Source organism: Narcine bancroftii, chromosome 3 (genome assembly GCF_036971445.1).
Source record: "Narcine bancroftii isolate sNarBan1 chromosome 3, sNarBan1.hap1, whole genome shotgun sequence".
In the NCBI taxonomy this organism is placed as follows: Eukaryota; Metazoa; Chordata; class Chondrichthyes; order Torpediniformes; family Narcinidae; genus Narcine; species Narcine bancroftii.
In genome coordinates, this window is record NC_091471.1 from 336,804,991 (window position 1) to 336,826,221 (window position 21,231).

Here is a 21,231-nt window from a genome sequence, read left to right on the forward strand (position 1 = left end):
CAAATCGGCTTTTTTCATGAGTAGGCTTACTTTTTTCTTATTGTCACGGGGGTGCAATGCACTTACTTCTGATCATCTAATGCACCACTTTTGGCGCATGCCCCATAGGTTGGCCATCCCTGGTGTGGACAATCCAAACCTTTTTTAAAAAGTGGGGGTGGGAGAAGGGTTAAAGGAGATGTCCCAGGCAGTTTTTTTTTTCCACAAAGAGTGGTAGGTACTGTGGGTGGGATAGTGGTGGAAGAAAATACAATAGAGGCATCTAGGTAGACCCTTGGGCATGCATGGAATAGAGGGATGTGTATTATGTGCAAACAGCAGAGATTTAGTTTAATTTGGCATCATGCTCACTGCAGACATCTTGGGTCAAAGGGCCTGTTTCTCAACTGTACTGTTCTATGTTTTAATGAAAGTGCTGTGGTTAAAGATCAACCAATATTTTGATCAACTCACACCGTAACGTGGAGAGGAAGATTCAAGTTAAAATCCTAATTCAACAAGTGTGCCACTTGAAGATCATCTTGTACTTTGGTGACTGTTATGAACCCAGAGGACCCCAAAACCCAGCAGCAATAGAAATTCACCAAGACAAATGGTTACTTTTAATTATCTTTAAACATGAAAACAGGATTATACTTTAACTTATTTTTATTAACTTAACCCCCTTCTAATTCTAAGAGCACATATATAACCATATAACCACTTACTGCTCAGAACAGGCCAGTTCGGCCCTACTAGTCCATGCCGTAATAAATTCCCACCCTCCTAGTCCCACTGACCAGCGCCCGGTCCATACCCCTCCAGTCCTCTCCTCTCCATGTAACTATCCAGTCTTTCCTTAAATGTAACCAATGATCCCGCCTCAACTACGTCTGTCGGAAGCTCATTCCACATCCCTACCACCCTTTGTGTAAAGAAATTTCCCCTCATGCGATGTGTATATAAATTCAGAGAGGTTATTTGATTCACAGTCCAATCTCACCTCACTCCTCCAAGTTCACTGGTGTCAGGCAATTCTTACACTGTTCACAAAATTTAACATTTATGAATCTTCACCAGGCTTTGGTGCTTGAAAGGTAAATGGTTACTGCTCAGGAAGGTTCTTGTCAGTTTTCAGAGAGAGATTTGTTGCTCGTTGGACACAAACTGATTTCTTCCAATTAGCCACTTCAGTGTCTTGCCGAAGAAACTTGCCCCATCGGTTTTACAGATGATAACCTCTTTCTTTCAGGTCACCACAGAGTTCCTTTTCTGTTTCCCTATCTCAGGTGAAACATTATACAGTCAGCCATCTCCTCTTGTATGGACCACAAGGGCTTTGAATAGGCTGTAGTCATTTTCAAAAATGGGGTTTTTCCACAAGCTTGCCAGCTTGTCCTGTTCCAGTTCCCAGCTGCTGCTGCTGAACTGTAGAAATGAATTCTCTCTCTCTCTCTATCCCTCTCTCTCTCTCTCTCTCTCTCTCTCTCTCAGAAAAAAGCCTGTTGGATTCTCTCTGCTTGCAAAATCACAGGACCTTCCTAGAACAGCAAATTACATTCAGACAGACTATGGCACCAGACCTAATCTTCCGAGTTCATTTATCTATTGCTTTCCAAAACAATAATCCATTACTCCACAGCATGTGAAGTCCTTACAGGCATTCTTCAAAGTTTTTGCAAAGGCACTCGGAGCCTGGACAGTCTGGCTTGAGCAGAGCTCTGAAATTTTAAATGAGATCTGTGTTTTGAAGTGTTTGTCTCTGTTTATGACCTAACTAAAAAAAACCCACAATTTATCTCCTTTAAAACATATCTATATACAATTTTAAAAAATAACATAATCTGTCACATGATAAAATTATTAAACTTTTTACTGGTAAAAGATTTGGAAATAGGTTTTTTAATTTGATTTGAAACTGGCAAATAAAAAAAAAACACCCGATTAGAAATTTTAAAAATAATTGTCTCTGCTGGTTAAAAATATAGTAAATAATTATTATTTCATATTACTTCACAGGTTCCACAACATCGGTTCGATCACAGCCCATAGATAACAGTGGCCATCTCCAGGTTCCTATTGAGTCATTCCTCCCTGTCAGACGTCAGCACAGTTTTGATTCTGAAAATATCCCAAGGATACCCCCCCCTCGGAAACCTCTGAATGCCCACAGAATGCTTCGTAGACAGGTAGGTATCAGTGTTGGAAAGCCAAAGTTCAGCACCCACTTCAATTGGCTGGTTCCATTTGTGACATTTTCTGTCTGCAGAACTTGCTTCCTGCTTGCCTTATATAACTGGAAGTATAATCCAATGCTAATTTGAATTATTTTTATGTGCTTTCATTTTGAAGTATAAAACTAAAATAGGAGTTGCTCTTAGTAATCATGTTTAACTATTATTCTCTCTCTATCTGACGTAAATTAATCCCGTGAATCTGTGCCAGACTTTTTCCATGCATCCTGTTTCTTGTCACCGAAGTGCCATCTAGTTCCTTATTCCCATCAGTCTTCTGGTCGTGTATTGAAAGAAGCAATATGAGAAAGGGAGATAAGATCATTAGAAATAAAGAGGGAGCATTTTACCTGAAGCTGGAAAATTAAATGTTAATTTCAGAAAGTTGGGAAGTGCCTAGATAGAAGGTAAGATTTTGCTCTTTTGGGCTTTATTAAGAAATGAAACATTAAAGTTAACATTCAACAGGATGCCACCTAGTTGCTAGGACTTCGTGCACAACAATGCTGTTAAACGATATATTTAAAATGGATCCCCTTCTCCTGCCTCACTGCTTGTATATTTGGTAACACTGCATCATAGTCCTGCACAACTCATGGAGAAGTCTCAACTGCTAAATTTACTCTGTTGTTTCTTCTATCAACTTGCTTGCCACCTGGGACTCAAATGCAGCAAGTGCTGTGCCCTTTGACCTCTTTCAACCCAATTGGTTTAATCTAATGTAAGACATTCTAACTCTAAGCCTAATCTTGGTTCATTGCAGGCTCACTATGAATGCAGTGATACAATAAGTTCACTTCAAATAATCCAGTTATTCTTATTTTCCCTGCAGTTGTATGTTTAGAAAATCCTTTGCTCCTTGCTGTTCTTCTATAAATCATTAGTTTTAATGCATTTATCCTGACACCATACTTTTCTGTTAATCATCTACTCACATGTCCAATCTTGCCAAGCATTGTCTAGTTAGCCAGTGCATCAATGGGTGGAGACTTTCCCGTCTTTCAATCCATATTTGGAATGCTCCTTTTCCCTGACCAGCTCACTTCTTTCTTTCAACCTGTATTAATTTCTGGATCTTCTCTGCTGCTACCTGAGGTCACATTTATTGCTGCCCTCTCCTACAATTGCATTTGGTGTCTTTAAACTCAAAAACCAACAACTACAGTTGAGAGGTTATTGCTAATTTTGAGTAACATACTCAACGAACATAAGGATCAAAATTACCCTCATTCCACCTCTAGACACAGAGAACATGGCAAAATTGTATCTTGTATTTTATTCTCCATTATAGTTGATAAGTAAAAACCTGTAACATGGCAATTGCTGTATTGTCTCATCTGAAGTATTCCAAGGTTTCATGAATCCCATGTGAGCTTCTGTTCAAGCACTTTTAGCTCTAATATTAGTCACAATCTATTTAACGTTTATATCAACTTCACTCTTTGTTTCTTGCAAAACTGCAGTAAGTCAATTGCAAATTGAAAATGGAGCTCTCAGGGTCTGCTCTGCAAAGATTGACCTCTGTGAATTTATAGTTAAGTCAAGGAGGGGTTTTATACTTCCCATTCTGATCAATATCCAATTTGTCAGATAATAAAATGCTCTTGTGAATGACATCTAGAAACAAGATCAAGCCACCTACTGATCAACTTGCCACTGTCGTGGTTTATATGTAAACACACGAACATAAGAAATTACAGCAGGAGTCGGCCATCTAGCCCATCGAGCCTGCTATGTCATTCAATGGGATCATGGCTGATCCAATGATCGGCTCAGTTCCACCTACCTGCCTTTTCTCCATATCCCTTAATCCCTCTACTATGTAGAAATCTGTCCATCCTTGTCTTAAGTATATTTACTGAGGTAGCCTTCAAGGGGCAGTGAATTCCACAGATTCACTACCCTCTGAGAAAAGCAATTCCTCCTCACCTCTGTTTTAAATCTACTACCCTGAATCTTGAGGCTATGTCCCCTAGTTCTGGACTCCCCAACCAATGGAAACAACTTACCTACCTCTATTTTATCAATGCCTTTCATAATTTTATATGTTTCTATAAGATCCCCTCTCATTCTTCTTAATTCCAGCAAGCACAGTCCCAGACAACTCAATCTCTCCTCATAAGCAAACCCCCTCATCTCTGGAATCAACCTGGTGAACCTCCTCTGCACCGCCTCCAAAGTCAGTACATCCTTCCTCAAGAAAGGAGACCAGAACTGAATGCAGTCCTCTAGATGTGGCCTCATCAGTTCCTTGTATAGTTGCAGCATAAGCACCCTGCTCCTAAATTCTACCATCTAGCAATGAAGGCACACATTATATTTGCCTTCTTGATAGCCTACTGCACCTGCAAACCAACCTTTTGCGATTCATGCAGGCACACTCTCAAGTCTTTCTGCATGGCAGCATGCTGCAATCGATTGCCATGTCGATAATATTCTGATCTTCCAATTTTCGTTCCAAAGTGGATAACCTCACATTTACCAACATTGTTCTCCATCTGCCAGACCCTTGGCCATTCACTTGACCTATCTATATCTCTCTGCAGACGCTCCATATCCTCTGCACAATTTGCTTTTCCACACAATTTAGTGTCATTAGCAAACTTAGATTCACGACTCTCCGTCCCCTCTTCCAGATCATTTCTGTACATAATATACAGTTGCTGGCCCAGCACCGACCCCTGCACCACTGATTGCCAATCAGTAAAACACCCCTGTACCCAATTCTCTGCTTTCTATTGGTTAACCAATCCTCTATCCATGCTGATAGATCATCCCCAATTCTATGCATCTTTATCTTCTGTATGTCTTCTATGCACCACCTTAAGGCATTCGGTAATCCTGGTAAACAATGCCCATTAGTTCCCTTCTATCAAAGAACTCCAGCTAATTTGTCAAACAGTACTTGTCTTTGCTGAATCCATGTTGCATCTGCCTGATTGATACATTTCATTCCAGATGCCTCGCTCTTTCTTCTTTACTGATAGCTTCAAGCATTTTCCCAATTACAGATGTTAAACTAACTGGCCTATAGTTCCCTGCCTTTTACCTACATCTTTTTTTTTTGGAATAGTGGTGCGACATTCACCATCTTCCAATCCATCAAGACCTGCCCAGAGTCCAGAGAGTTTTTGGTAAATTATCACCAAAGCCTCAACTATAACTTCTCGCATTTCTTTCAGTACCCCTGGGATGCATTCCATCAGGATAAAGATAAAGGGTGTCCTCTGCATGAGATCCAAATAAAATATTCTTCTCAAGTGAGCAAAGTGAAGCAAGAGGGACTCAATGGGTTAGGCAACATCCATGGATAGAAATGGTCAGTCAACATTTCGGGCCAGAATCTTTAATCAAGGCTGAAGTAAGAGGGTGAAATCACATATATCAATGGGCAAAATGGCAGGGGTGGGGGGAGAAGCTGGGGAGGAGCTAGGAAGTGATAGGGTATTGGAAAGACAGTAGAAGACAAATGGGGGAGAGACCATTGGAAGGGGGGAGGGTTAGAAAGAAAAAAATGGGAGTAGGAATGGAAACAGTGGAATCAGATTGAGGTGGGGAGCTACCTGAAAATGGGAAAAAAAACAAAGGTCATACCATTGTATTTAAGGCTATCCATGAGAAATCCTCGAGTTTAGGTTTAGCCTCACCCTGACAATGGATGAGGCCAAGGATAGAGGAACTAAAATGGCTGGGGACCTATACAGCTAGAGCGCAGGTGCTTGGTGAAATGGTCGGCCAATTTACATTTGATAACACCAATGTAGGAGAGGCCACACCGAGCACAATGGATGCAGTTGCTTAGATTGGATTTTGTGCACATAAAACTCTGTGTCACCTGGAAGGTGGGTTTGTGGCCCTGGATGGAGGTGAGGGAGGAGACACGGAGAGAAGTTTTACACTTTCTGCGATTACAGAGGGCAGTGTCTAAGGGACTAAAAGGATTATGGGATAGGGAAGAGCAGACCATGGAGTCTCAGAAGGACTGATCCCTGTGAAAAGCTGAGAGGGGTGGAGAGGGGAAGCTGCAGCTGGTAGTGGGATCATGTTGAAGTAGGCAAAAATGTGGAGGATAGCTATGGAAAAGGATAAGAACAGACAAAATAAAGTGCTTAACTGGAGAAGGGCTAATTATAAAGGACGAGGCAGGAATTAGCGAGAGTAAATTAGAAACAGTTGTTCAAGGGTGAAAGTACAGAAGTTTAGGGACTACTCGTGCTAGCTTCGGGATAGGTTTGTCCCACTAGAATAAGGAAAAGATGGGAGGAAAAGGGAACCGTGACTGACAAAACAGGTGAGGCGAGGTAAAAGGAAGCAGGAAACAGGAAAAGCTCAAGAGAAATATATGGTAGCCAGGAAGGAGCTTAAGAAAGAGCTTAGGAGAGCTTGAAGGGGCATGAGAAGGCCTTGGCCTGTAGGATTAAAGAGAACCCCAAGGAGTTCTATGCGTATGTGAAGAAAAGAAGGATGATGAGAATGAGGGTGGGACCGCTGAAGGATAAAGGTGGCAAAATGTGCCTGGAGGTGGGGAAGGTTGGAGAGTTAGCAACCCTCTGGAGTTTTTTTTGCTATCCTGAGATTTGGCACCTTCATACCAGACATTGATGCAACCAGCCAGAATGCTCTCCACAGTACACCTGTAGAAATTTTTGAGAGTCTTTGGTGACATACTGAATCTCCTCAAGCACCTCACATAGTACTGGCAGGTCTTCGTGATTGCATCAACATGAAGGCTCCAGGACACCCAGGAATATGAAGTTCTTGACCCTCTCCACTACTGAGCCCTCGATGAGGACTTGCATATTGGTTGCCCTGTCATAAAGAATGATACAGCAGCCAAGAAACAGGCACTGAAGATTTATTTTATGATTTAAAAAATAATTTTCTCCATAAATAATTTGCTATTTTCAAATTATGACATTTTATTATTTAGTGCCTATGAAGAAATTTATTTTCATTGTTTTTTTTTTGCTTTATTATTAATTGGTATATTCCTTTGTGATATTTTTCTTTCCTTTTATGTTTGTCCAACAGTCCTTGTTTTCACCTGCAGTCTCTCTTTAATATATCTGTCCATCACCAGAACTCTTGCTGCTAATCCATTCCTCATCGATTCCCCCTTCCACTCTCAGTATGACAACTCCACTGCCACCTCTGTACCCGTGTTACCACATGGAGTTGCCTCCCCACCGGTTTGATGCTGTGTTACCCGTAGCTCACATTAACACTGCATATTTCCATTTCTTCAGCATTAATAGATGCATATCTAACATTTGACAGGATTGTAATCAAACCAGTTAGTCACATTTCAGAGTATTATCTTGAGATTTCCATGCAAATATTTCAAATTTTGCATTTTAAATAATTTTATTTTTCATCATTGCAAAAAAGAACTACACCAACAAATGTCCCCTAAATCAGTTGAATAAAGAAAATGCATCTAAAGAACAGTAGAGGCATTAAGAATTTACAAAGAATGAGGATCATTTCGACTTTGTGCAGTTGTGTTCAGAAGGTGGTACTGGTTCACAGGCCTGCAAGTCAAGTCAAGTTTATTATCATCTGATTGTATAAGTATAAATTGACGAAATAGCGTTCCCCGGTCCTCGGTGCAAAAACATGCAGACGTACAACCAGACATAACACACATACAGACAAATAATACACCTGCATTACAAGAATTATATCTATAAAAATAAATAAATAAATCTTGTTTGTACAAATGGAAGTCTCGGAGGATCAGTGTGAGCAGTTGCTTTGGTCGTTCAGCATTCTCACTGCCCGTGAGAAGAAGGTGTTCCTCAGCCTGGTGGTGCTGGCTCTGATCCTCCTGTATCTCTTCCCCGATGGGAGCAGCTGAAAGATGCTGTGTGCAGGGTGGAAAGGGTCCTCATTGATTTTGCATGCCTTCTTCAGACAGCGATCCTGATAGATCACATCGATTTGGGGGTGGGTGGGGGGCATTCTTTCTCGGTTTTCATTTTCATATTATGAGATGTTGAGCACATCAGCACATTTGTATGACTGTACAAAGTGACAGCCCTCAGTGGGCTCTCAAAAGTTCTGCGAGAAAACTACTCATCTCTGCCCAGAAGTAAGAATAACGTATTGCCTTCTCTCCTTAATTCAGTGCATTGCGCACTGCCCATTAACACTGGGTCACATAGCACAGGATGCCTGATGCAATGGGCTTTGTTGAAGTAGAGAGCGAGAAGAAATTAGTCAGAATCACCAGTCCTGAGTTCTACCGGATTACCCGTGTGCTTAAAACTGTGTGTAGTCACTATGTGAAGACAAGGCAAATTTGACTGTAACTTCATCTCTCCTCACCTCGATTACTCTGAAGGTACTCAGTGCTATTTTATATGATGAATAACATGTTGAATGATATGCTGAAGGCTGTTGAATCTTAGCTCTAAAATACATGTGGCAGATACTGAAGAGAAAGATTAAGAGGTAGGGAAAGACAAGCCGGCAATCTGTAGGTGTACTCATAGCATAGTTGCCTCGTGGCGGGTAATAATGGGGTGAGGACAAGTTAGCACTTCTACTACATCATTCTACTGACCACCCTGAGGCATTAAAGAGTAAGTTTTGTTTCCACTACTCAGAATATTTGGATTCAATGCTAGACTGGAAGCATTTTAACTCAGTGAGTGCAGGGGTTATTGCTAGATAGGCAGGATAACGTGCTCCTATTTTGTTCTAATCAGCTGAAGTTTAAAAGCACAGAGAATGGTGGTGAGAGCCCTGGAACTCTCTGGTCAAGGGGAGGATGAAGGTTAGACTCATTAGCCTGATGCAACAGAGGTAAAAGGCAGCAATCTCATGGCAGATTTGAGACGACAAGAAGGCAGCGCAGGAACTCACCTTGGGATGCCGAGGTTTCAAACAGTCTGCTTGATATGAAAGGTCAGAAGGGGGAATGGTCTTGGCAGAAAGGGCACAGAATTAGTGGCGGGTGCTGAAAATAATGGCTTTAGACTTCCGAATGTGTGCCAAAAGCAGGGAGGCTTGTCTGGACTGCATATTGAGTGGTGAGCATTGGCAAGGTGCTGGGGAGCGGCATTATCAATTTAAATTTAGAATCATGTGCTTGGATAATGTCACTGCCTAGTGGAAGAAAAGAAGAGTAGCAAAGAGAATGGAATGGGAATTGATTTGCTCAGGATCGAAGAGTGGAATGAACCAAGTTGGATTCCACTAAGTTATACTGGAAAAGAAGGAATTTAGATGAAGATCATTTGGCAAGTTGTCAAAGGTGTGACTACATCAAAGAAATGAGGAGACCTGGTTTGACAGATGACAACATGTTTACAAACTGGCGGAGAAGCAGAGATGAGAGATCAGATAGCAAAACAAGAGAAAACACACGTGGTTTTATTTTACAAGATGAAAAGGTGATTTATAAAAGGAAGGAAGCATTGCTTTGACTGGTGGACAGAGAGAGAGAGAGAGAGAGAGAGAGAGAGAGAGGAGGGATGCAGCAGGAGGTTGTTTATCTCAGTCTTAATGACTGCAGTTAGTGAGTTCTTCTGGTTAGCTCAGAAGTGAAGAGAAAGCATTTGGCATTATCTTATCTTTCCTCTCCAGGAATAATCTGGTTGGCCATGGCCCAAATTCAGTTGATATGGCACATCCAAAAATTATGAGGTTGACAGAGTTAGGGCTTGTCCCTTTGGATGAGAGGTGATTTAATAGAGGTATGTAAGATTATGAGGGGCTTAAATAGGGTGGACATCAGCACCTTTTTCCTGGGGTGACAATATCAAATACCAAAGGTCATCTGTTTCAGGTGATTGGAGAAAAGTTAAATTTTTAAATTTAGACATACAGCATGGTAACAGGCCCCTTCAGCCCATGAGCCCTTGCCGCACAATTATACGCAATTGACCTACAACCCCCCCTGGTACACTTCAAATGGTGGGAGGAGACCAGAGCCCCCAGGGGGAAACCCACACAGACACAGGGAGAACATACAAAGTTCTTACAGACAGCACAGGATTCAAATCCCAGTTCCGATTGCTGGCGCTGTAACAGCGTTGCGCTAACTGCTATGCTAACAGTCCCGCCCTACACTAATTGTGCTGCCCCAGTTTAGGGGAGATGTCAGAGATCAATTGTTTTGCACAGAGTGATGGGTGATTGGAATGCATAGTCGGGGTGGTGGTGTAGGCTGGTGCAATAAAGATTCTGAGATAGGAACATGGATGTAAGAAAAATAGAAAGTTATCGGTTCAAGGTAGGGAGGATTAGACTGCATAGGTCAGCACAACATTGTGGGCTAAAGAACCTGTACTGTTCTGTGATCTACGATGGTAGATTGCCGAGATAGATGTGCGGAAAACATGCTTCAAGCTCAGACAGAACAATGCTGACAGAAGGTACAGATTTTGGAATTAGAGATGAGTAGTACAGGAGATCAAAGGCTGTAGAAAGTTGGAGAATAGGAAGAAGAAAACTAAGCAGGAGATAGATGTAAGGCTGATAATAGTGATAACAGATTTTTTTTATCCAACGTATCTGAAAAGAGGTAAAGATACGAGTGGAGAAAACTACAAGAATATTACTGAAGGTAACCTTATGGTGTACTGTTGCCATTGGGAAGGAGTAGTTAAATGGTATAGAAATGATGGCCACAACAGTGTGCTATGTCCTTTACACTTAGAGTGAAGTGTTGATTCTTATGTCCATGAAGGCAAAGAGGCATAAATACATATTAAACATGAAATGCTATCCATCTCAGAACATTGGCCATGACTTTAAATAATGGGGGAATGGAACATCCTGGGAATACACCGGGTTCAGGACAGCCCAAAGAAGTTGGGGGTAGTTGTTACACTGCGAAAATTGGAGCTGCCATTTCCAGTAGCCTCACCCATTGCACAGGATGCATCATCTCAGGCACGAAAGGCACCTCTCAGGTGCTGTGCAAGTACGACGTTCTGCTCAGCTGAGCCATGCTGATGAAGGTGATGAGGCAGTTTCACTTTCACCCATTGGATACCAGACCAGGAAAGGAGATAGTTCTTCTAACCTTTCTCATCTCCAGCCCGATACAAATCCAATTATCCAAACCAACAACCAGGAAAACTGCTCCACTCTCCAAACAGGAAGGTGAAACGTACCTGCATCCTCATTACATGAAGTATCTGCTGATTCGAGCACTTTTTCATACAGCCCGTGTCAATTACCACCCTCATGTCACCTCATTCACTCTCCAAAAGGCAAAGTTCTACACAAAACTCCCTGAGATTTGGGAGTTTATTGCATCATTATAAATACCAGATTAAGACTACTCCACCTTCCATACATGACAGTGTTAAAACTCTCTAATTTCTTTTCAGTCCTGCGCAGTACTTTGTTATAGAATCATACAGTGTCTTTATTTAATGATAGTGGGTTCATTTGGTGCCTTAATCAATGCTGACAAGCATGTTAGATGAAGCACATGTTAAATTAAACACAGCTTTATGATATGCAAAAAATCTAACAGTTTTAGTCATACTAACTGATGTTGTCCTGTTCTGTTCCTCCCACTTGCCTACACTTTAACATACAACTTAGGTTGCTGTAACAAATGATTCTCTGGATCCACTGTATACAGAGTCGAAGGAAAATGTGCAGATACAACCTAATGAACCATCATCCTTGACTGTGTCTGTGCCCTGTGTGTCTGCTGTGCAACCGTCTGTGGTGTTAGTGCCAGCCCGACCAAGCACTCCAACCAAGCGCAGTGTCCACATCCAACAGCACATCCCTAACCAGTGCAACATTACTAACTATGTGGCTTCACCACGTCATTTTCGGAACCCATTCAGGGAACTCCCTGACTCAGCAGACCAGGGAGTCTCACAAATCGACAGCAGCAACAAGAGAGCTTCGAAACCTCCCATGTGTCCCCCGCTCCCTACCAAAATCTGCAACAGCACAGGAAACCTCACAAAGAAAGATATTAAAAAGTTCTACAGCGTGGACGCTCAAGGCTTCTTGGCCAAGCCCACCTCGTGGCTCAGTGATCCTCGGAGACATTCAATTGAGATCTGCTCATCTGTTGAAGCAAGTCCACGGCGCCATTTCTCTTCATCTTCCTGTCGTGCCATTGGCCAAGCAGTGACAAACTTGGACGGTCTGCAAGCAGAGCGACAAAAGCAGAAAATGAGCCCTCCTTGCATTTCTATAGACCCGCCAGAGAGCCAACGCACTAGGCTGCAAAGTCCACACGGACAAACATCTTCTAGTGACACGTGCTTGAGAAGGCGTGCTCCATCATGTGACTCTGCACCTCACAGGGACTCTGTGGACCTTACAGACCCACCACCTCCTGAAAGCACGCCCACCTCTTCATCTCCGGCAAAGGATTTACAGACTCTTCCCAGTTTTTCCTTGGATCAGACCGAGGCAGACCACTGAACGAGATCGTTCATTTGCTTTTGTTGCCAAAAAGATATTCCAAACATCAACCAAGAATTCTGCACTGGAGGCCAAGCTCCTAACCTATCAACCCCATCCAAACAGCAACTAAGGGTCTTGAGCCCTCATAATGCTGCTCTGCATTGAAGCAGATGACTGACTGACCAGAAAGTCCAGTGCAGTGGAGCGTCACTTTTGTTTAATGCATAAAAGTATTCTCATTTGAAATTGGAGGTAATAAACCAAGTGGCAATATTTTCTCAAAAATTATCAGAACATTCCAGAGTTTACTTTGGATCTCACATTGGGACGGCAAAAGATTGGCATGTCATTAGCGTCCAAAAAATATTTCAAGGTCTTCATTAAACTCATTTGTTTATTGAGTTGGCCTGGGTAATTTCTTTATTTCCTTTAGGGCATAAAGCACAGATCCAGTCATTAATATATTTAGGTAAAACATATATAAATAATCTGCAATATTTACTCAATCTGTGTGCTTAAGTGAAATTATGGGTGGCATAGAATGAAAAATTGGCACTCCACTGTAACCATGGCTCTTAAGGTCATATCAGTTTGTAAAAGATGGTATAACCATGAGGCAATATTAAAATGTAGCTGTTGTTATTGGTTATACTTCTGTTGCAGGGTCCTATTGTTTTCAGAGTTTATTTCCTAATCTAATTTTTACTTATTTATTTATCAATTGGTTTGCTTTTCAGAATGTTAGTTGAACTTTAACAACTCATATTAGTTTGGTAAATTGGTGACATTTACTTTTTGAAACGAACCTGCCACTTCTTAAAGCTGCAGGAAACCCTCGAGGTTTTGAGAATTTTTTTTTTCCGCGTGTGCTGCTTGGATTTCATGTTTCTCCACTTGTTCAATGGACACAGTTCATTTCAGTTCACATAGACATCACTGTGCAGTGAGACAGGTCTGTGGCAACAAGAGTGCTGAGACGATGCCATCAAATGGCTAAAGGTGAATTACAACGAGAGCCTGGATTAGATATATTGAAAAATTCCAGTCTCGGCTCATACTGCAAAATATAGCAACCCATTCTCTTATGCAAATATTTTTTTAAGTTGTAAATAGTCAATCCATCAATGAATTACCCAACCTAGCATCTAGTGCACACTAGAAAGTACATCTCCATTTACCAAGCATCAAGACAATTTCCTACTTTCCATGTCCAAGATTTTATGGCTACAAAAACAAAGGAAGGGACAGGAGAGGCATTTTGGAGTGAGAAGAATGGCCAACTGCCTCTTAAAAACAACCATTGCTTTAAAAGTTATTTCTTAAATTCAACTTCCCAACCAGATTGTTAGATATGGTGTAGGTTTCTGATATTTGAGTTAATGGCATCTCTTTCAGCCACTCTGTCTCCATGTCTCCAGACTGGATGGAACCCAATGCATCATTATTTCCAGTCACTATTTATCAGTTCTCATCAAAACCTGGAATTATGAAGAGTGGGAGTGCAATTATTGTGCAAATTTAAGAAGCACCTTTTATTATTCTTTTATTGTCTGTTGTCTGGTGCTCTGTTTCTGGCCTCAGAATGTTTCAAAAAGATTCACTACTGGGTAATTTTCCACAGTGATTTCAGTCACACTGTTCATGTTACCCGATGAGTTGATGATTAAATGTAATGACACCAGTGGAAATCTGCCAAAACCTCCTAATGATGGAATAAACAAAATGGAAATCCAAAGGTCCTTAATATTGTCTGCTTAAAGACAATATCTTAAATTCTAGGTTATCTCATCTGAGGTAATCAGGTTATATTGAATTGACCCCCAGCATCTTGTTGGAGTGTTAATGGACTCTGGTACTACAGATGGCAAACAATCAATTGTTCTGTTGTTGTCCAATAAATGGAGCAGTATTTAAGTCCAGTACTTTCTTGGGACACAAACCCAGTCATGGACTGTCCAGTGCTATATGTGTGCACATTCTTTGTTTAAGAACATTTTATCTTGTACCTTTAGAGCTCAATCACATTGATTCAGTTAGTTCAAAGCACACCAGCACTTTAACATTGCAGATTACTGTATACAGTCAGTGCATTACCAGTTATCTTTACCATTACTAGTTTGTGTGTGTACGGGTGGGTGTGTGTATGTGAGGAAATGTGTAATCATTTGGCAGTAGGTTACCCATCTACAACTGTTGCACATACTTTATAGGAACCATTTTCATTAAAGACCTTAACCAGCTGGAAATTATTATTATTTACATGTAAGTATTTGTAATAAGTACCTTTGGCTTGAATAGAATTAAATCCAGCACAAGGAGAAAATAATCAACATTGTAAAACTTCTTGAGGTTTAAAATGCCCACTGCTGCCACTCGTTTCTTCATATCCCGCTATCTTCCATCTAGAAAATATTACAGAGAAAATACTGATCAAAATAGACACAAATGCAGCGCAATGTTAATATTTATGTAGAATATATTATGGAGAAATTGTATTTAATAGTTGTTAAATTCTACACTGTAGTCAGGGTTTTTTTTAGACCATATAGTGGGTCTACCAATCAGGGCAACAAAATGAGAACCTACATTAAGTTAAGTGGATTCTTAAGGCAGAGATTCTTCTGAGCAACTTACCTTGAACATTCAGAATCCTGATGTATGCAATTTTGTTGATCTCATTATTGCTCCTTTTGGATGCATTGATTGATAGTTGTACTTTCCAAAGAAAGGATTGCCATCATAATTGAATACTTGGATGGGTAATAAAATCAGTGTAACATTAAAGTTTTATGGTTCAGCCCAAATTCTTTGAGTCCCTTGTTTGCTAACAGAAGCAATGAGAAAAACAATTCCCTGTCTTATTGAGTTCAAATGATACACTGGCAGAAAGCTGAACTTTAACCTGGTTTAGGCCGTCATCGAGCAGCTGACAAACTAAGTGATTTGTTGCCAGAGATTTTTTTCATATGGGTCAATCCGAACAAGTGCGCTTGATATTGCCTGATAAAGTCAGACCTTCCAAAGGTGGGATTGATTACTTCACAAAAAGAATTGTGAGTTTCCTGGGAATTCATTCAAAATCTCATCTATTCTATTAGAGAGGCTATCAATGGAAATGGGGTCATTTGGGTAACAACAGGGAAAAACTGCTCATTGAAAGCATTACAAAGCTGTCCTGAGGGACCATTGTTTCCTACTCCTATTTCCATGTTCCTGATCATTCTGACATAAAAAGCATAAACAAGGTTAAAGTTAAGAAAGTTCGATGGCAGTCCCCATTTGGCAACACCAAATTGTCCCTCTGTCCAGTCTAGGTTGTCAACTATTGATCACATAAGCTTTGTCTTACAAGGTGAAAAGGTTCGCAATAGCATTAGTAGCACAAAATGTTCCCGACATCCTAAAAGCAGTGCTTTCCTTTCTAATGTACTTCACATTTTGTCATTGAACTATGTGTTATTAAGAATAAGTGTCCCTTGCATCTAATACTTCATTTGCTCTATTCAATGGCTCCATAATTATGAAGAATATCTTGTGCAATTTCCATCCTAGAATTAAGGGAAAATCATTTTCACAACTCTAAAGCATTCGCTGATAGTTGCAGATAATTAATTTAAGTCTCATGCAAATACTGTAGTTCTTTAGAAGGCTACATTCCCAATTAATTCCCATTTAAGGAAGTAAGACATTTCTCCCAATTTTTCTTTATGAATACATGCTAATAGACTTTTCCAAAGATAAATTTACATTTGCATAAAAGTTTAGTGCTGGGGTTCTGTTGGGTATAACACAGACTTAATAAATGAATGAATTAATGAATGTGCGAGTGAATGGATGATTTTAAGCACTAATATTTTTTCATCAAGCATGTCCTTGAAATTATTAGTTCTGTATCAGAGACAGGTATCGAGCAGGCCTGTCCCTTTTAAAATAAACACTTTGTTCATTATTAAAACAAATACAAAAAGGGAGAATATTTGCATTTGTTTTTTTTTTATCATTTTAATTTTTACCTGGAGAAAGCAGAAAAGAAAAAGCAAAGGAATCATGTGGGGAAGCTCTAAGGTTTGTATGCCTGTTTAAAAAACAATTTTTGAAAATTGTTGTAAGATTACTTAAGCTGCTGAGAGACTATTTTTCCAAAAAATATCAGAAAAATTGAAAAAGTGACAATAGTGACAGAGTTGTTTCTTCTTCCTTTAAATATTCTTTCAAGTTAAAAGAAGGGGAAAATTTTGGTTTCAGGAATATATTTTAAAACAGCTATTAAAATAAATGATGAAGGCATTAGGATGTTAAGTAAAGTGGTTTATGTGATTTAATTTGCAAACAGTATTTTGCGAACAAATGAGGAACAATGCAATGAATTTGCATTCAATTGTTAGCCAGCAGGGATATGTCTGACTTAGAATATACCAACATCTTTTCTATACTGACAAGCCATGTAATTTTTATGTCACCACTAGGTTTAATTTTGGGAAGACTTACATTTGAAACTTAAAATAAAGGTATTACTTTACAATTGACGGTATTATATTCATCAAGCATTACCTGGAGTTCTTCGTCAGTTTGGTAACAATCAATATTTTGTAAATGATGGCCTGTTTTGTCTAATTTTTCCCCCTACACAAGTTCTGATACAAAAGGTTAATTGGTTGAGTTTATCAATTAAAATTTGTATGAATCAGTCCTCTGTAAGTTCAAAATTTGTACACAGAAGAGATATCTCTTTCGTCTGATACCTGCTGGAAAAATGAACATATTTAACAATATATATTGATATCCTTACTTTTACCAACATGAACTGAATCCTCCAAAAAGTCAATGAATGTGTAATGTTTGAGGTGAAACAATGATTTTTGAGTGACAGAGAGTAACGGTCTAAAGTACCAGACACTTCCACTCCTGCTTTTGCTGGCTTACAAGTGAGGGAGACCTCCAGCTTGAAGTTCAGTTTGCAAATAAGAGTGGTAAAATTTAAGTTCTCTCTGAGTAGACTGGTCTGCAATGGCTTTCACTGCCTTTCACAGCAGTTTTGAAAGTGGTGAGGGAATATCCCAAAGCAGAGAGTATGTGCATCCAGTAGCAACCATGCCTTGTATGACATTTGCTCCATATTCTTGTGCAAAATCCTTTTAGACAAATAATGTCCTAACTTTCTCAAATGTTTATGCAGTACGCTACTTTTATGTAGTTGAAAATGAATTTAAAATCATGTTTTAAAATAAATAGAGAAGATTCTTGGTGTATCATTCCTGCCATTATTTCCTGTAGTAAATAATGAAAATGAGGAAACCTGACCCATCAGTATTCACCATGGAGGTGGATGAAGAGTACGGAGGTGCACGCTGACACTTAGACGTACAATATTGTAACAGGCCCCCTTCTGGCCCATGAGCCCATGCCCCCCCCCAAAAAACATCAATTAATCAACACCCCTGTCTGAAGGGTGGGAGGAAACTCAGGCAGACACAGGGAGAACATCCAAACTCCTTGCAGACAGGGCCGGATTTGAATCCAGATCGCTTGCGCTGCAATAGTGTTGCACAAACCGTGCCTCCCATCCTCATCAGGGCACATCAGGAAAGACCAAGTGTTAGAAACATTGATACTCGTTCACATGAGTGATGAACTCTATCCCAGAGGGTTACGGCAAACAAGGGAGAAAATAGCTGGGGCTCCAATGGAGATTCCTCTTTTAATTTTTTTTTCAAAAATTTTAGAAAGTGATCTTTTAAGTATATATTAAACTTTTTCTCACAAACACAACAAGCAAAGATAAAATAGTCCCTTCCTCCATCCTCCCCTTCCATACATATCGAATGGAGATTCTTAAATCATCTTTAGCCATGGGTGATGTACTGGAAGAGTGGAGGGTGGATAATATTTATCTATTGAAGAAGGATGGTAGGAATAAGCCAGTAAACTATAGACAAGTGAGCCTTCAATCAGCAGTTGGGAAGCCCATGGGAAAAAATATTCTGAGGGATGAATTATAGAAAAGGCAGGGACCGATTGGGGGATTTGGCATGGCTTTGTGCATGGAAAATCCTGCCTCACAAATCTTATCAAGCTTTTTGAGGAGGTTACTAAGAAAACTGATGAAGGCAAGATGGTAAACATGATGCACAAGGACTTTAGCAAGGCTTTTGATCTCATGCAATGGGCTGGTCCAGGAAATAAGCCTTCTAGGGATTGTTAGGTCTGCTTTGTTCATGAATGAGTGAGACAAACACCAGGCTGAGTCGAAATCAGGGTTCTTTGTTCTTTATTACCGGATTGTAACACTTGCGACTAACCATGTTAGTCGGAGAATGCATTCTGCCGTTATCAGCAAAATGGTGATTTTTTATACCCTTGGATATGTGCTTAGAACATCATCATATCATTACTTGTCCAATGACTAAAACTGTTGCTATCCTTTCCCTGCTAGCTTCCTGCCTCTCAATCCATCAATGTCTCTCTTATCTTGTAAGTACAAGGATGCATTCACATCTTGTTACAGCCCTGTACATTCCCATCTCATGATGTTTTACCTAACAGGAGTACAAGGACACCTCCCCTTCTTGTTACCCTGTACAGGGTAACTCCCTACACATTCCCATCTCATGATGTTTTACCTTACAGGATCCAGGATGTTTTGGTAAACTGGTTCCAAAATTGGCTTAGCAATGAGAAGCATGGATAGGAATAGTTTGGAACCAAGAATCAAGAAAATGGGTTTAGCATAGATAGTCATCTTGATTGGTGTGAACATGTTGGGCAAAAAGATCTCTTTCCATGCTGTACAAGACTCTCAGGTGGTTTGCCTCATCCAAGCCTAGTTCCAAGTTAATGCAAATAGGGAATAAAATAGAAGCCAATCTGACATTACTCACCATTCAGTGGGGGGTGGGGTGGGAGTGGAGAACAATCTTCTGACCCATTGGGATGTCAAAGTTCCTTTATGTTTCAATTTGGTTGCATGACTCCAGAGACTTGGGTTTGAACGTCCTCCAGTGCTGACAGTGTGACATTCCTCTGGGACAGTGTGGGGTTCCACTGCATCCCCTGGTTGCCTATTCATCCCAAAGTTGTGCTGGTTAGTAAGGCAATTGGCTGCTGTGAATTAAATGCCACTAACAAGAGGACAGGCATTTAACGTGGGGGGAGGGGGAGTTTGAAGGAGATATGCAGGGCATGTTTTTTTTGCTATGGTTGGTGGCCAGAATGGGCAGCCAGGAGTAGAGACTAGCAGATACAATAGAAGCATTAAAGAGGCTGCTGGATAGACATGAGGATCTGCGAGGAATGGAAGGATAAATATCATGTTCAAGCAGCAAAGCTTTAGTTTAAAAAGGGCATCGTGTTCAGTAAAGGTGGTTGGAGGAGAATCAAGGTGAAAGTGATGGGCTTGTGAGAGTGTATGATTTACTGGAGATATGTGGGAGAATGGGATTGATGGAAATGTTCTGAGAACCAGCACTGACTCAATTGTCCATCTTCCGTGTTATAACAAGAAGTAGCTCATTTGATCACATCGAGGTTAAAAACATCATCATCTAACATAAAATCCTTGTTTTTTTATCTTGTTCACATCTAGCTGTATTTTTATTTCATCATAAATCCATTTTGTTCATAAGAATAAACAGAACAACTTTAAACAATGCCATTCAACACCTCAGCATAATTCAAAACAGTTAGGGCTCATAGAGTACTTTGAAGTTTAATCAATAATTCAATTTAGGGAAAGCAGAGAAATCCCACATGATAGATCGTACAAAATACAAATGATCTGATTTTAATGATATTGTTTCAGAAATAAACATTGGACGGGATATCAGAGAAAGAGAGCTCCCCTTGCCCTTTTTAAATAGTGCAATGGGATTTTCCATAACCCACCTCAATGTGTACACAGAGCCTTGGTTTAACATTTTGGATGTGCTCTATGGAGCAGTGCTCTCACTGGCCACAGATTAGCAAGTCTCCAGTGAGCTGAGCGCAAAAGTCTTGATTGACGTTCCACTGTTAAAGGTATGCCACCCAGTGGGTAGCACCATCTCTCAGGTGATGTGTCAAGACACTCTCAAGAGGCATGAAATATCCTATACCATTATTTCAATTAATATCACTAAAATAGATTATCTAGTCATTTTCATAGTGTGGCTTGGGGAAGCTACGTGTGTGAAGTTTAGCTGCCACTTTTCCCACATTGACTGCTCTGAAAAGGACTTCATTAATTGTACAGTGCTTTGATCTAGCCTGTAGTCATGCTACATACATCAATGTGCCAGACTTTTTCTTTCCCCAAAACCCTGTCACGTTTCAGCTTGAAACACAGCAAGGTGTCTAGTTGGATCACATCTAACAGTCATCTGTGCCTCTATTCGCCTCCCCTAACTGAAAACATTTTGCATGCCTTTCCTATTATTTTTCATAGCCCTTCATTGGCACGTTTAGACATTTAAATCTGATATTATGATTTCCTATATGTTACTTCCAATTCTATCAGAAGAACCTGACTGATTTATTGATTTCATCATTTCAAAACCTTGGAACATATTGCCACTTCCAAGGGAACAGATTCAGCCTCCCACTTTTTCACAGCTCCATGATCAAAAGCTGGAGCCAGCTTCACTGCTTCTGA

At 40.3% G+C, this 21,231-nt stretch overlaps 1 protein-coding gene and 1 long non-coding RNA gene across 2 annotated transcripts in view; one reads left to right on the plus strand and one right to left on the minus strand.

Moving 5' to 3' along the window:
- cacna1g (calcium channel, voltage-dependent, T type, alpha 1G subunit) overlaps positions 1 to 13,262 on the plus strand; it is a 341,612-nt gene extending 328,350 nt beyond the window's left edge. Inside the window, exons 50-51 of the mRNA XM_069923288.1 lie at positions 1,999 to 2,168; positions 11,778 to 13,262. Of these exons, the coding sequence (XP_069779389.1) occupies positions 1,999 to 2,168; positions 11,778 to 12,623 (1,016 nt within the window). The 3' untranslated portion in view covers positions 12,624 to 13,262. The remainder of the gene's footprint in view (positions 1 to 1,998; positions 2,169 to 11,777) is intronic.
- A 172-nt stretch (positions 13,263 to 13,434) lies between these two features.
- LOC138759271 (uncharacterized) lies at positions 13,435 to 15,831 on the minus strand. Its single transcript, XR_011354687.1, has 3 exons — positions 15,240 to 15,831; positions 14,889 to 15,007; positions 13,435 to 13,598 (listed from the first exon to the last, which is right to left on the minus strand). It is a non-coding gene; the product is annotated as an uncharacterized lncRNA (long non-coding RNA).
- Positions 15,832 to 21,231: the final 5,400 nt, after the last annotated feature.